This window comes from Motacilla alba, chromosome 8, assembly GCF_015832195.1.
Source record: "Motacilla alba alba isolate MOTALB_02 chromosome 8, Motacilla_alba_V1.0_pri, whole genome shotgun sequence".
NCBI lineage: Eukaryota > Metazoa > Chordata > Aves > Passeriformes > Motacillidae > Motacilla > Motacilla alba.
This window is the reverse complement of record NC_052023.1, coordinates 16,275,476-16,291,446: the sequence shown is the minus strand read 5'-3', so window position 1 is coordinate 16,291,446 and position 15,971 is coordinate 16,275,476. Positions and strand designations below refer to the sequence as shown.

The 15,971-nt window shown below is 40.6% G+C and overlaps 1 protein-coding gene across 2 annotated transcripts in view; it reads left to right on the top strand.

Moving 5' to 3' along the window:
• Window positions 1–15,971, top strand: part of TGFBR3 (transforming growth factor beta receptor 3) — a 113,341-nt gene that overhangs the window by 64,524 nt on the left and 32,846 nt on the right. For both annotated transcript variants that reach the window (XM_038143687.1, XM_038143685.1), the window contains exons 4-5: window positions 427–564; window positions 11,571–11,754. In XM_038143687.1, the coding sequence (XP_037999615.1) occupies window positions 427–564; window positions 11,571–11,754 (322 nt within the window). The remainder of the gene's footprint in view (window positions 1–426; window positions 565–11,570; window positions 11,755–15,971) is intronic.

The window sequence follows — 15,971 nt, the reverse complement described above, 5'->3', positions numbered from 1 at the left end:
ATTTTATTTGTTTTGCAGGCTAGATTTATGCCCTTAACAGAATCAGCAGATGAGGTTTTATATAAGCCAGCTTTGTAGACTACCATCTAGAAACCAGAAATCAGAGTTTGCTTTGCAATTCTCTTTATCTCCTTGTTCTCCAACTCTCAGCTTAGTGGTTTGACCTTTTGCCTAAGATATTTTTCATCAGCATTTGCCAAGGTTTTCTTTTTAGCAGTGCTTTGCAAGCATAGAGCAAATGTTAACTGTTTCATATTTTATTTTCTCTGTGCTCTGTTGACTGACTTGTGTGGAAGTAGATTAGTCTGTAATCTTAAGTCAAGAGGCCTGAATGCTAAAAATCATAATATATATGTATAAAAATTACTTTTGATTCATTGCTTCAAATTCCAGGAAGTATTCACATATTTCTGTGTTTTTCTGTAGGTCACATTACATTTGAATCCAATTTCATCTGTGCATATTCATCAGAAGCCTCTGGTGTTTCTTCTCAACTCTCCTTTGCCTTTGGTCTGGAAGCTAAAAACAGAAAGATTGGCACCTGGAATCCGAAGAGTTTTCTTTGTAAGTGTACACAATCCTCTGGCCTGCTCTCTGTCATAGCTGCTTGTCACATAAAGCATGGAGTTAATGGCATTCATTTGGAAAATTTTCAAACTTGGATTAAAAAAAAAAAAGTTAAGAGAGGGTCAAGTTTCATTGTAGAGCCCTGGGGAACAGTTAGGTGGTAGGGTAAAGCAGTTTTGAAAAAGTAGCCAATTACTTGTTATGTGAATTTAAGGAAAGGAAAGCAAAACTGCTTTTCAGAATCTGCACATCATATGATTATTAATACTAACAGCCATTAGAGTTCAAAAAGCTGTGAGGTTATACCAGATTGCCAGTCCTGATTGGAAGTTTAACAGTACCATAAAGCAAAAAGCCTCAGAGCTATTGGAAATATTAAGAGTGGATGCTAATTGTGTGGTCTGTGACCAAAACAAAAATTTGTATCTGTTGAGCTCAATGTGTCCAGTTATGGTTTATGTCTCTAATGAAGTTTTGGTCTATTGAAATGACCAAGCTAAGCCCAGAATGAAGTCATTTTTATTTCTCAGAAAGACTGGAGCACTGCTTATAATGCAAGATCCAAATATTACCTAGTATTTGTAAATCATGTCCTTACAGTTTGCCAGGACATTCAAGTTTGCTATTTGTAGTGAAACAGACAAGTTGTTTGGATTAAATTTTTAATGCATGACATCATGTCTAATCATGAGTTGTCTTTATGAAAGTTGCAGCTTTCACTATATTCAACTCTAATTGCAGAACTAAACTTGATTATTTTTAGCAGTGTCCTTATAGGGCTTAATTTTGCTCCTCCACCATAGCTGTCAGTGGTAGGTGAGATTGTTTCTGCAGCACCCAGTGGGAACTTGTTTGTGTCGCTGTGCATCAGCTGGACAGGAAGATGCACAATGTGCAGTGCAGCATTAGAACACTGGGAAGGGACACTGCTCTCTCAGTTGACCTGGTGTGTTGGTGACATGGTGGAGAGCACCAAGAGTTCTGTCACTTGCTGGACACTGCAAGCTTTCTGGAGTTGCTTTTCTTTTTTCCTGTCATCAAGCTATAAGAGTAGAAGTAGCCTTGATATTTTGAACTAAAAAGGACTCAGTCCTGTTTCCAGTACAGTGTATTACTGATTGGTGCAAAGAATATGGCTTTGTTTTTATTCTAAGGTATTCACAATCTTAGGTTTTTCATTGGCGTTTTGGAGACTCATGGCTGTTATCTTCCTGTTATGTATCCTAAATGCAACCGGTGCAGTTCTGATCTGCTCAGAAAATGACTGAGGAACAACATGTGCAACAACAGTGTGACAAGTCTTCATTCCTCTTGTGGACGAAAGAAGCAGGATCTTTCATCAGATAATAAAGCCTTGGATTTATTTTCAGTTTAGTTTTGATCTTCTCCTACAATACATCATCACTCCCATTTCCTATGAGCTAGATTTTGTTCAGGTAGTTTGAGTTCTTCCTCTGCACCCAGGATTTTCCCTCTCCCCTTATCTTGCTCTGGGAGTGGAGAGATGGCCTGCTGAGACCCATCCATTTCTGCTCAGCTGATTGTGCTGGAGTTCAAATAGTGATTGTGCTGAGCTTGCTTGGTTTGTCTCAGTGGGGTTTCAGCAGCCTGCATTAAGGTATAAGAATAGGAATGTGCCTAAGACTCCGACTGCCAAAACTGTATCATTAGATAAGTGTTTGCTGCAGAAAACTGTTTCAGGTGCTCCTGGTTACAAGCTCAGGCTTGAAGAGGTGAGCAGCAGCAGTCATGAATCTTGCCAAGCAAGAAGTTGCCTGACCTCAAGAACTGCCACGGTAAACTTGGCCACTGAAGCTGCAGGGAGGAGTGTACTGTTAATCAGCTGTGGCAGGAGTACCTAGTAGGCACTACAGATTTGCTGCAGTATTGAGGGGACTCAAATCAAATACCTTCTCTCACAACTCTATCTCTTAATCTCTGCTGGTCATGGTAAGGGCTGAATGTTGTGGTGCTTGGTGCCATACTGCCAGTTTGTGGTGCTGGGATAATGCTGCTGCCCATGGGACCTTGCCTTTTTGTTGCAGGGGACTGAACTGGCTCTCAATGTTAGCCCATCCCTAATCCATCTGAATAGCTAGCTCTCCATAACAATTTTGGAGCTCCTTAAATGCTGTAAGAATTTGTGTAGTTTTCCTTCCACCAGGTTAAGGTTTCTCTTTTTCTTTCCTACAAAGAGCTCAAAGAACGAGATTGCATAATGCCAGTGTACTGATCCACCATTACCTCTCCCAGTTCAGTGTCCATCATCCATCTCACTCTTAAAGTTCACTTTGTTCTTTCCCCAAGGTGATACTTTTGCTGTAAACATAAGCTAGCTTCAGATTCTTACCATGGATCCATCAGCCTTCTCTCTTTTCATAGCCCATTTTCTCAGGGCATCTCGGGGTGATAAGCCATGAGGTTATGGGCTGATGATCTTTAAATGTGCTCACCATCTGTTACTTTTCCACAGTTCCACTCTGCTCACAAGGAAAAATGCATTGTTTTCCCAAAAGCTTTCTGAAAAAACAGCACAGAATCATGTAGCACAGAAAACATGAAAAATGTGGACGAAGTCCTAGCAGCACCTGTAGGCAAGTGCAGTATGCCAAACAGAGATCAAGGGGCTCCAGATCTGCATGGAGCTGTTTGCCTGTGTTGAGCTGTGCTGATTTGCAACCCCTGCGACAGTCTCTGTCCTAGGAAAGGTTGTCCTTTTCCAGAATCAGGGGTTCTTGTTTTAGGTAAGTTGTGGGGCAGAGGAACATACTGCTTCTGCCCTAGTTGCTGAGAGGTTCCCTGCTTCTGTGCCAGAGACTTCAGTGAGTTCCAGATAATGGACTCTAGGACTGTAAATAGCAGCTCCAAGGGCTGCAGAGTGCAGAGCATGCTTCCTTAGCCCTTGTTTAAAAATACTTAGCTCTGTGGCTCTGACTTGTTCAGTCTCCTTAAATGTATAGCCAGAACAGAAGATTGAGTATGTTGAATCATGAAAGATTTAGAATTTGAAGAAACTTTTCTAATGCCCATGAATTCCATGGCAAGCATACCACAGGAGTGTCATAACTATTGTGTCTGTCTCTATGGAAGCCTCAGGCAAGATATTAGTTGACTTTCCAGCTTTTCCTTCAGACTTTCCAAACAATACATTCATTCACCATTTTATTTATATCATGTATGTAAAGTATGAATTGCAATGACTTTCATTGATTGAATCCTGGTAGGTAGATTAAAGAAATTGAAATGACAACTTCCGGGACTTGCTGCTGATTAAGACCACACTGCTAGAGCCAGGTCAAAGTTTGTAGTGAAAGAATCATGGGACCATTAGTAAAGTCCTAGCTCTTTATTTCTTTTTAATATTAGCTTTTGTTTTCTTTGCAAAGTATCATAATAAAATTCTCAAACTGTTACAGAGATGTGTGCTTTGAGTAAGTAACTAACTAAATAAAAATTAAAATTTAATTGTATTATAAGTTCCAAGGTTATTTCTAACAAAGGTATCTCCAGGACTTGAGTAGATGATGAACTGGGGCACAAGTGCTGTTAGCACTGTACAGGTGGAGAAACCAAGGCACGCTGAGCTCGAATGGTGATTGTACTGGAGAAGAGGGTGGAGTTAGGGCTGTGTGTTCTCAGTGTCCTCATTAGCAAAATGGTCTGTTCCCTTCTTTCTGTGAATTTCTTGTTTGAGTTTCCATTAAAGCTAAGCTGCCCCAGGGAAGGATGAAAAGATTTAAAGTTGATATCAGCACATATCCAAAAGACTGGGAAAATACAATGCTACTGAGTTGGGCTGGAGTTTAACTTCTTATCACATAGTTTGAGCATGCATTTTTTGCCTTCAGCCTGGTCCTCCATCAGTTAAGAAGCTTAAAATAAATATGGGAGAAAATCCAGGCTTTGGGTGCATGGTTTTAGTGTGGGGGAAATCACAAATTACCTTTTTGGTAAACATTTTTTTTCAGTATGGACATGTAGATTTGGTGTATATGTGTGGTTTTGCATTTATTTTTATCATGTAATGTACAGTTTCACTCGGTGACTTATGTGCTTTATCTTCATGGAAACAGTTCATGGTTTCATTTTCACAAAATGCCTACTGGTGGCTAAACCTCACAGTGGAATAAATTATCATTAAAATTAAGTAGCATGCCCCAAATAAACCAAAGTTTGTTTTGGGTTAGCATCAGGATTTTTTTAATGTCGTGTTTACAAGAGTTTTTTCCAAAGTGGCACTGAATGGAAACTCTGTGATTCTCACAGTGACAGCACTTTGGAGGAAGCCTTCATGACAGGGCATGGCTGCTAAGGGGAGTTGTGCTTCAGTGTTCTGTTGCCTGTGTTGTCGTTTTGCTTCTCAGGGTGCTTTCCCCATCTACAAATCAGACAGAACAATAGTGAGTAGTCTTAAGAGAAAATTTGGGCATCTTGATATAAACCTGACAAAAATTTTCTGTGTGTGCATGAGAAAGAGAAAAGAATAGATGGTGTCTGCCTAGTGTGGTGCTAGCAATACATTTAGCATGGACAGGGTTATTTTCAGACTCCGCATAAGTTCCTGTATATTGATGGGTGAAGTAGGTGATGCTGTGAAATTATTGTAATTTTAGTAAAATAAGTCTGGAGTTTATTTTCATTGTGTTAAAAATAAATGTACCTTAGTATCATGGCATTTCAATCCAAAAATACCTGAAATGGGTTAGTGCATGGACTGTCTGGCCTAAGTAATTGTAAATCATCACTTCACTTACTGTTGCATGTAGTCATATTTGTCTGATTGTATATTTGTACATGTCACAAAAATACAACCGTTTGGGAATTGGGCCCTTTCTGCTCAAGTGTCTATGGGCTCATCACTCTGAAGAGTATTACATGGGTGGGAAGCTCTGTTCAGTTCAGCGAGGGGAATGCTGGGCATCTGTGCTACATTTTATTTCTTTTCCTCTGCAGGGAATGAATGCCAAAATTGCATTATAAAGGGAAGTGGGAGAGGAAGTTGAAGGACATCTTCACTGGTGATTAGACTGGTTAGATTATGACATCACAGTTTTATGTAAGCTAGACAACTACTGTAGAAACTGCTTTTACCTGTGATTTTGGTGATTTTGGTGCAAGTCAATATTGCAGAAAAACATTACCAGACCTCTTCCACCACCCCGCTTTTAGGTTTTCATACAGCAAAATAGTTTCCTTCCTTCCCATCAAGTCGTCATTTCTCTCCTTCCCTAAAACTAGTTTATTGCGAACATGTCTTGGCAGAAAACCAGAAGGTTTTATGAAACTGCACAGAAAGAAGGTTTTATAGGTGCTACTCACAAAGTATTTTTTTTCTTTATATTTGGTAGCTTTTTCAATTGCTTTTATAGCCTAGGAATGCCTTTACTCAGCAAGTGAAAGTAGTGAGAATTAAATAAATGAAAAAAGATCCCAATCCTTTGTGATTTCCTGTTTGAAAAGATCCCAAACCCCCTTAAATGTCTACATATGTGATTTTATATAATGTATGATTTAGAGAAGTGATGCTTCAGCTTTTTCTCTGAGTTTGTTACTCAGGCAGTTGAATGAGTAAAAGTTAGGGATAAGAAAACACTTATGCAAACAAATAATCTTGCAAGAACTAGGAGTGAATGTGTGTTAAGGTATTGAAATGGAGGAAGCAAGAGTAGTAATGATAAATACAAAAACAGATCACTTGCTCTTGGTTTGAGATTTGAAAAGATAAAATAAAAGCTTTAAAGAAGATGAAGTGATAGAATGAAGAGTTTAATTACTAATCATTTCTGTATTTCTAAGAAGAAAAATCCATGTTCTTATTACTTTAGCCAATTGCTGGTTTATTCCTCTCACTTCATGAAAATATGGTTCACATATTTTGGGTCACTGCCACCAAACCACAGGCTGTTCTATGGTTTGCACTAGATTTGGATGACTGACAAAACTCACTGAAAAACAAGTGCTATTTGTTTTCCTGTGCCTAGTATTTAACGGGAAATCAGGAGGCTAAATTTCCAATCACTGGTTAAACAGACCCAGATGTGAACAGAGTGCTCTGCTAGGAGAAGAGTGAGGAAGGATAGGAAATGCATGACTAGTGATAAATTTGGTATAAATAGTGACCTTTCACTATTCAAAGTAAAAGCAGTAGATTTTCAGTGTTGTGTAACAGTGTGAAGAGGAATTTAAAAGGACATTTACGTTACTGTAGAATCCTGAGTTTGCTTTTTTTTATAAGTTTTCATCGTTCTTCTACTCAGGAGCTGGAAATAATCCTGTAGTTGCCCTTTTCCACTTGGAAAAGTTCACACTCTCCCTTCTCGTCCCCGCACCGTTTCCTTGCCTTTTGAAAAAATGTGCAAATTAACATTTTGTGTCAAATTAAAAGCAGTGCTTAGTAAACAGTAACTCTTACTATGCTTTTCACAATGGTAAATTTCCCTGTAGACTTTGTCTCCTGGCATGATTCAACCCTGGCAAAATACTGCTTTTCTAAAGTCTATATAAATGGGTTTTTCTCAGAAATATTAGGGGGACCTCAGGCTACCTATGGTGGTGATTCTTGGCAAAAGAGCGGAAGGATTTGGTCAGCAGTAGGAATGGCAGAAAATGACAGAGTAGTAAATACATGCCTGAAAATGATGCATGTGAAAGGAGTTTAAGAGTGCAGTAACTCTAGTAAGGCATCTTTAAATATCCAGGGGGTTGAGAGATTTTTTTCAAAGCTTGCTTCAGGAAGACATTGCAGAAGAGAAGTGCTATTTCTGGCTTAGGAAGCATGATACAGTCCATGAAATGAATATGCAGAGTATAGTAAAAAAAATCTGTATTTGTGATGTCCCAAAATAGGGAGAATTTATGATGTAGAGCTAGCCTCTGATTTCACTGTAATCACTACAGTTTGGGCAGAAATATTTCAAGAATACCAACTTGCCAGTAAATTTCACAGGAAACTAGGCAGGTCCGTGTGCCTTAGATTCTTCTTTCTCGAGACTTCAAAGGCTTGCATTTTTTGGGGGAGCTTGATTTGCTAAGAGTGTCATGGAGTTCATACTAGAGCCCATGTGATTTAAGACAGCTTTCAGAACGCAAGCTATATTGTGTGGTGCTTGTTTCAGCTGTGAGAGTGAGTGGGCTGTTTCTGTGGGCCGTTGTTCCAACCAGAACTCGTGTTAGGAGTGTGGATAGGCCAGATCTGGATGATGCTGCCTCTTGTATCTCCTGCTGCTCTTTCTCATTGCTGCCTCTGACTGCTCCTAAGCGTGCCTCCTTCTCCTGGTCCCTCTAGGAGCCCAGACCCATCACTTTCAGGACCAGGACAGCTGGTAGTCAGCAAGAAGTGGACTTGTAAGTTAATCCAGCCTGCAAAAGTGAAGAAACAAATACTATTTGGGCATTTATTGATTGAGGTGTATTCCCAAACCAATCTTGCAGGAGGCTGAAGGACCTGGAACAGGCACCTTTGATAGACTTTTCTCTTCTGTATGGTCATGGCTCTTTCCTTTCTTTGCTTGCTTCAGTAAACGGGGTTTAGCCAGTGGAAGTTTACCGAAGCAGGCAGTGGATTTTGGCAGACTACTGGTGTTAGTGACGTGGAGATTATAAATCACAACAGGTTGTTACTTAGTCACTGATTCCAGTGGAAACTATAGCTGCAGTTGCATAGATAGTCTTTAATTCTCTTCTGACTTCTTCCACTAAATTGCCTGTAACTTGAAACAGAATCCGTGGAAAAGCTTCTGCTACCTTATTTTGCTCATATCAAACAGGTGTTACATTGAGTCTATTAAGATGTTGTTAAATTAAGTGGGCAGTTACCTGTGTGCAATTAATAAACTCCTGCTGAGTCTTGAACCTTGGTACCAGATTTCCCCTTTACACAGATTTTCTTGTTTGTTTCTTTATCATTCTAGTAACTGTTCCTTAGGGGTTTTGAAAGTTCCATTTGATTTGACACAGATTCAGCTTTGATAGAAAATCCCAGGATCTTTTTCCTAGATATATGAAGAGACAAAGATGTGCAGGAGTCCGCTCTCCGATCTTGTAAGGTTCTGCTTTCATCCTGAGAAAACAATGAACAGCCTTAATTATATAAGGATCTTTGCTAGCTGCAACACTGAGTATCTCCCAGGAAGTTGAATTAAAATCTAAAATGTATTTAAGATAATGCTTCTTATGTGCATGTTTATAAAAATGTGAGAACTTGATGTGGAATTTTGTAATGACCCCATGTGCTCTTGAGAACACTAAAATGAAAAAATTTGTCATTGCCTGAAACCATCACACCTCTGTGGCTGTAAGGACTATGCAGATTTGATAGGTGATTCACAAATGTGGCATGTAATTTCAAAAGCAGCATGTTTCCTATTCACTTGAAGAGAATTGTTCTCTTGATGATTAAAGTGTGTTGTATATGGGTTTATGAACAACAAAAGGTACATTTTTGAGTTTCGGAATACCTGATATTTCTCCATCTGTGGCTTTATTTTTCCTCTGGGAGAGGATGAAATTACATCAAAGTACAAAACCAACAAACACCAGCTGACTCTGATCCCCATGTAGGCTGCTCTAATAGTTGGTTCAAATAGTCTAATTTTATTCTGAGCAGATATACTCCTCTCCTACATGTTCCACCACAGGTCTGATACTGTACAGCTCAGATAAAAATATGACGGATGCTGCTTCTTTTCCTCCTAGTGTATTTGCCTCAATCATGGCTTTTAGGGGAGATTAGGTGGTCCTTGTGCTGGCAGGCTCTCGATGGGTAGTGGTGTAGCTGTTGTTGTGAGGGGAGGGATTGGTTCATGCTGGGTGGCTGTGCACACTTACCTGTGTATCCTGAGTCATGGCCCAGAGGTGCCCACCTCTCTCAAGGCTGAATTATGAACTTGCTTCCTACTTGGGAGTTCTGAATTACAACTGTGTTAAATACTTAAAGTGTTATAAAGCAAAGTAAATATCCCCTTGGATCAGATTCAAAGAAAAAAAAAGGCAATAAATGTTTAAAGGGAGAGAAGGAAATAGGTAAAATAAGAAACAGAATATGCTATTTTGTGTGTGCAGTATTCATGCTCACCACTGTATATATTTGAGATGACTCAGGTTTGGTTCTGTGAGTTGTTCCCTCTGGGGAATAGTAACTCATGACATTTGGCACTTCTGCCAGGTAACTGATGTCCTGAACTACCGTGGCAGCCTTGCAAGGGCAATTCACACTGGGAACTTTTCTTAAGGGCTGTAGGAAGGCTGTTTTTGTTTTGTTGCCTCAGCATGAGGGGTGTATGTTTCCTTGCCTTGGTCTGGTGCAGAGAAAATTTCAGGCCCTGTTTTCCCCAGTGGTCAGCAGGGTAGTAGTGTATGCAACCAAAATATGTTCCTAAATATGTTTTGTTCTTTGATGGAATACTCAGGTTTTGGTAGCATATTTTCACTATCCTATGCTTGAGCCTCATTTCCTCTGAGGAACAGCCCTTTGAACTGTGGTGCTTGCTGTAGTTAGTGGCCATGGCCAGTATCTCATGGTCTTGCAAACAGATTTTCCATGTCCAGCTTCTTCATTTAGTCTCAGAAAAGTGACAGGACATGTAGGTTTACTCAACAGCAGAGGATGTTTCCAGTGCAGTTCCTTTTCATGTCCTCACAACAACTGGAAGTAATAGAGCTGGGGCACTTTTTCCACTCTGCAACCTCAGAAAGTAACAACTGAAGGAGTTGAAGGGGGAGATAAGAGTGTCTGTGGCAGCAGTCTCTTAATCACTCAATCAGTGCGTAATTAGTGCTCAGATAAAAATTGGTTAGTTCCCAAATATTTAAAACATTATTAGACTTTATGCTTTGCATTATCCTAAGCACATTAGACTTGCTTTTGATTTGTTCTGAAGAGTAAGTAGTTAATGTTCAAGGCAGGTGTTGAAACAGTGATGGTTGCCTTTTTTGGAAGGGTCTGTTGAATTCTTTCCAGAACAAATAACGTGCTTGGCTCCCTTAACCTTGCCTTAGGTCTGTGTAGTAAAAATCCCAACATTGGCAAGCACAGCAGAACTCTGCAGTCCTTTCTAAAACCTGGGTAGTGGAACCAGCATTTCAAATAGACTTCAGTATGTGATTGAAAAAAGTAAATATGATAAGCTTCATGTTTGTTTAAAGATGTTTACTGTATGATCACTTAGTGAGGATGCTTATGCCAGACTTTTTAGTTGCTCTGCTTTCTGTCTCTCGGTTCCTCCCTTGAAGCACGTGGTCACTTTGATAGGATCTGTCCCTCAGGAACATATTTGTCATGCTGCAAGATGATGAAAAGGTTTTCAAGTTTTGATTAGTAATAAATGAAAAACCAAGTATATTCTGAGGAAGACAGCCGTTGTGTTAGCATACATATAACTATCTCAAATGAAAAATACAGCAAAAATGTATTATTGCAAGGCAATCAATTTCTTTGATTGTTATTTAGAAGGAATAATATTTTCTCTTATGCTGTCCTGAAATGTTTAAAAAGACACGCTAATGCTGCTTTACCCTGATGCTGACTGTTAAAAAAAATGGGAACAGTGTAAATGAAAACCAGCTACTGCTCTTACTGGATAAACTGTTTGTCTCTGAATTCAATATTCCTGCAAAATAATCGCTGATTAAGTCCTTAAATCCTGCAAATTTCATGCATGGGAGATTTTTCTAGTTAGGCCAAAGCTCTATGAAAATGTCCCACATGTCTGATATAAAAGTACTCAATCCAGCACGACCTGGCATGTGCTGTGTCAGTGCCATCCTCTGAGACTGTACACTTGGAATTCACACAGAATTTGATGTGTTAGGAGCATTGTAGAGATGCTCCATGAAATCAGCCCGTGGCATAGGTGCTTCTAGGTGGTGAAAATACAAAGTGGAAATAGGCCATAATCACCTTCCATAGTCACTGCATTGGGGTGTGACAGATGACATTGCTTAATCATGCTATGTGTCCGCATGGATAAATGTACCACATTAATATATGTTTTTATTCCCATCAGGTGTCTTTAGGTTCCGTTGTTCAGTTTGAGAAGGGAAACTTCTCCTTGTCAGCAGAAACAGAAGAAAAGTTTTTTCCTGAGAAAAATGAACATCTGCTACAGTGGGCCCAGAAGGAATATGGAGCAGTAACATCTTTCACTGAACTTAAAATATCGAGAAACATCTATATTAAAGTAGGAGAAGGTAAACCAGAACAAAACCAACTGAATTCGTAGACACTTTCAGATACTGAGAATGTGTTGCTTATATTTCACCTATTTTAATTTTTAAACATACCTCATTTTCCAAGAGATTTGATATGAAAGGGGAAGCAGGGAAATAAGAGCAAGCCTAAAGACCACACCTTGGGTTTAGGAAACTTTTAATGGATTTTGGTCCCATAACTTTATGCTCATAAATGTGGATGCAATTGCTCACACTCTTACAAGAGCCTTTTAAACAGAATTAACTACTCATGGTGATTGTTTGGGTGCATTCATCTGAAGAAGTGGAGACCTTGAAGAAGGGGAAAATTTCTAGAAAGACCCGAGTTACATTTATTTTTTTCAGTATTAGATTGTACAAGGACCCAGGCTTCATTGGGCAAAGAATTATTGCTTTCCTCACCAAACTAAGTTACCTTAGGCTGTACTTAGGTATTTTCTTCCCAAGGAGAAAGATTTCCTGTCCCTGTGGGCCACATGCCAGATTCTTCAGGTGGCCTAGTGCAGGTGGGAGAGGACTCCAGTTCCTTGGGGACTTCACACAGGCCTGTCCTGGGGTGGGGCTCAGGCTGTAGCTCCATAGCTGAGCAGTGTTGGCACAGCATAACTATATGATCCTCTGCAGAAATATCTCTACAGAAACTCCCAAACAGCTGAACTAGTTGGTTACAGGAAAGAAGAAACTAATGAAAAGCCTTCTATGGACAAAACATTCTCTCCTAACCACATGTATCTGATAATTTCATTTCCTGACATAGGAGGTTTGCCCCCCAAAATCAGAACGTGCCTGAGTTAGTTTTATCCAAATCCTGCCAAATTTGTAGAGGATTCCCTTGTGTGGGGCTTTTTTTTTTTTTTTTTTGGCTCTACTTGGCACCAGTTGTGGATTCTAATGCCAGAAAATCATTCAGGAATATATTTCTTAGCTTATTAAAATGCTCTTGAAACATATACATGGGAGTAGTGGTCTCTGCATTGTGGAGACAAATATTTAATTAGATATGTTGAAAAAAACAGGTAAAATTTTGTTTGTTGATTTGCACGTCTTCAGTCAAACCAGGAGGCTAAAGAGGAGAGTTTTGCATCATCTTTAGAATGTGCTAAAACACAATTTAATTAGGAGCAAGTACAGAAAATGGAACTTGGCAGACAGCCAAAACAGACAGTTTCTGAGAAGGCTCCTACAAACCAGCTCAGCTGTAACCGTGTTTGATTTTGATTTAAATTCTTGGCAGAAGTGAGTATGTGTGTATGTGTGGGGGTTATGCATGTGCTCAGGGGTGGGGACAGGGTCAGTTCTTGAACCGCTGCAGTCGTGTGAGGAGTTCTGTGAAAACCACGTGGGACGTGGTCCTGGTTTGCTTCTCTGCAGAGAAAACAATGGAATCACTGGATTTCACAAACCACAGCATGCAGTGACGTACAATTTAGGCTTTTCATACAATACTTACACTCCTCTTGAGATTCAGTAAGGTACCCTCAGCTGACAGTCTGTGAATCACTGCTAGTATTGCTCATAATCTATTGGTGGTCACACAAAGCAGTTCCTTGCTATGTGACTGATACAGAATTTGATGGCTGTATTCAAATAATTGTCTACATTTCAGCTTCACTCAAGTTAGACGAATCTGAAACTGGAAGATGTAACATTTTAGAAGTGTAGGCTGTAGCTGAATACAGAAAACAGAAAATGCAAGCCAAAGGACAGCAAGATCTGAAGAAGGCTGATCTTTCATAGAATAAAGCTGCTTCTGATGCCATGGGTCTCTTAAGTCACTTTTGAAAGTGCAAATGAAAGGCAGCTGAGAGCACTAGCAAACTGGATCAGGGCCAAGTGCATCTGAATCCTGTTGATTCTAAAGAGTGGCTGATCAAATACTGCAGGGATGGTGATCACAGCAAGAATTTTAAGGGGCCAGAATGGGGGTGTGGAGGAAGAGGGCACAAGAAGTGGAGTTCTTGTTCTTGCCTTGGTTTGTGTAATGAAGGAGACGGCAGAGTGACTGCTGTGATAATCACTGTCAGATTCTAGAAAGCAGGACTGCTCATGGTGAAAGTGCTCTTGGTATGTGTTTTTCAGCAGAAGTCAGTTTAATTCCTCGTGGTTCAGTAAGACGTGATTGAGCAAGTCAGGAAGTCCTATGAGTTAGCTAAATGTTACCTAATGCATCCAGCATCACCAGTAAATCCAGGACAAATGGGCTAGCCTGGAGGGACCCTAATTTCAACACATTTCTTAGCTAAATAAGAAAAAAAAATAGCTTTAACAGTAGCTCAATTGGAAAATGTACAGTCTATCTACAGACAGTAAACTGTGCTTCTGTCCTGGCAGAAGGTGAACCATCAGTCCTGCCTCTGAATTTATAGCCAGTACACACCAGTGCACGTATCCTGCATGCCATGCTTGCTTGATTTAATGCTGGCACCTGGTTCCATTGTGTCTGGCTTAGCTGTGTGTCCTGCTGCAAGATGAGCACTACCTAGAGTTTGCATCCTCCCTCCTGAGACCCCTGTAGGCCCTTCCCTGGTCCCATTTCTATCCTGCCATTAAATGCCAGCCAAGGATCTCTGTTGTGCTAAGGGCTAGCAAACTGTGAAATACACATAAATAAGGCCTACCATCAGGGTGCCCAAGGAAAATTCCAAACACCTTGTTTACGCCCAGATCAGATTTTGAAAGGCAAGCTCTGCTTGGATGGGATTTTTATTGCTGCATCCAACTCCTGCTGCCCAGGGTGCCTGTCTTGGGAAGTGACACTTGATTAACAGTGCTCATTTGCACAAAAACCTCCTCAGGATGCTGTTAAGCTTGGATATTCAACTTCAGCCAAGAACCTGTGGATGACACCTAATTTGTGCAGAACAGAGCAGACAGTGTCTCTCCTCATCAGTAAAACAGAAGTGCTGCACGCAGAAACAACAGATCCTGGTGTGCAGTCCTCAGTGTCCATGCGGGCCGCCTGGCACTCGCCGAAGGAGGGGGTGGCTGCCAGCCACTGCTCGCAGCTGTGCTGCTTTCTGGCCACCAGGGCCCCTTGGCACCCAGGCCTGCTGGCCAGAGACCCTCTGCTGAGGGCGTTGCCTGCAAACCTCACATCTGATTCCGTACTAGGAGTCTGGGGAGATGAGAGAGGCACAGAATCCATAAACTGACTGTTTGTTGGCTGGTTTGGTAATGTTTTTAATTGATTGCAGACACCTGCAGTCCCTTTCCAAAGTATGTAGACAGCCCTGAAACTAATGAAGAAGAGAAGTGTAGTGAGCAAAGAAAGATGAAATGGATCCCCTTTTCTTTTCTGCTCCAGCCCGATTTTGGTAACTGGTGTGGATGAGAGTAAGTTCATTCTGTTGTGCATGTCAAGTAGCCTGTGATAGAGTTGAAATCTGCTGCAGAGGACAAGTGTGCTATCGAGTGGAGGCCCAGGCTGGGGAGTCTCTGTGCTTCTGGCAGCAAGAGCAGCACTTCTGGAGAGCTCCAGAGACGCCTAATGGAAGTGCCAGGAGCAAGAACTGAGTTCTTTGCAATGGCAAATGATAGCACGTGTGGTAATTACCCACAAACTACTCCAGAGCTGTTATTTTATGGCCTGAATCATGTTGTAAAGCAGTTTAGAAGAAAAAAAGTGTGTGTGTATATATATATATTTAAAAATTTAAGCTCAGCATAGACCATTTGGGATCATTTTCCATTCTGTGCTGTTGTGGGAGGAGCTGACAGAACTGCAGCTGCATTCAAGGCTAATCTGGCAGGGCACACACCAGATGTTAGAGAAGTGCTTTGCTTGGGCAGTATGAATAGTCACAGCCTTATACAGCTTTAGTAGCTTCTGTAGGGGACACAACAGGGTTAATATTCAAAGGCTGCTTTGTGTAAGATCAGGAGAAAAAACTCCCCTGATTGTTTCTGCACAGACCAGGGTCACAGGAGTCTCTGGTCTTCCTGCAATGTTGGGTAGCACACACAAATGCACTTTAGAGATGACATTTCAGTTCTCATTTAGAGTGCATGGCCTCAGCACAGCTCATAAGAGTCTCTTCACAGTTTTGGGTTCACAATGCATGCTAGTTGATTTATTTTCTTTTGGTTTTTTGGGTTTTTTTTGTATCTTGCTACTGACCTTAACAGGAAAAGTCTTTCTTGCACAGCAATGGTCAAAGACCCAGGCATGTGGAATTATATGCTTGCAGGACTTCAAG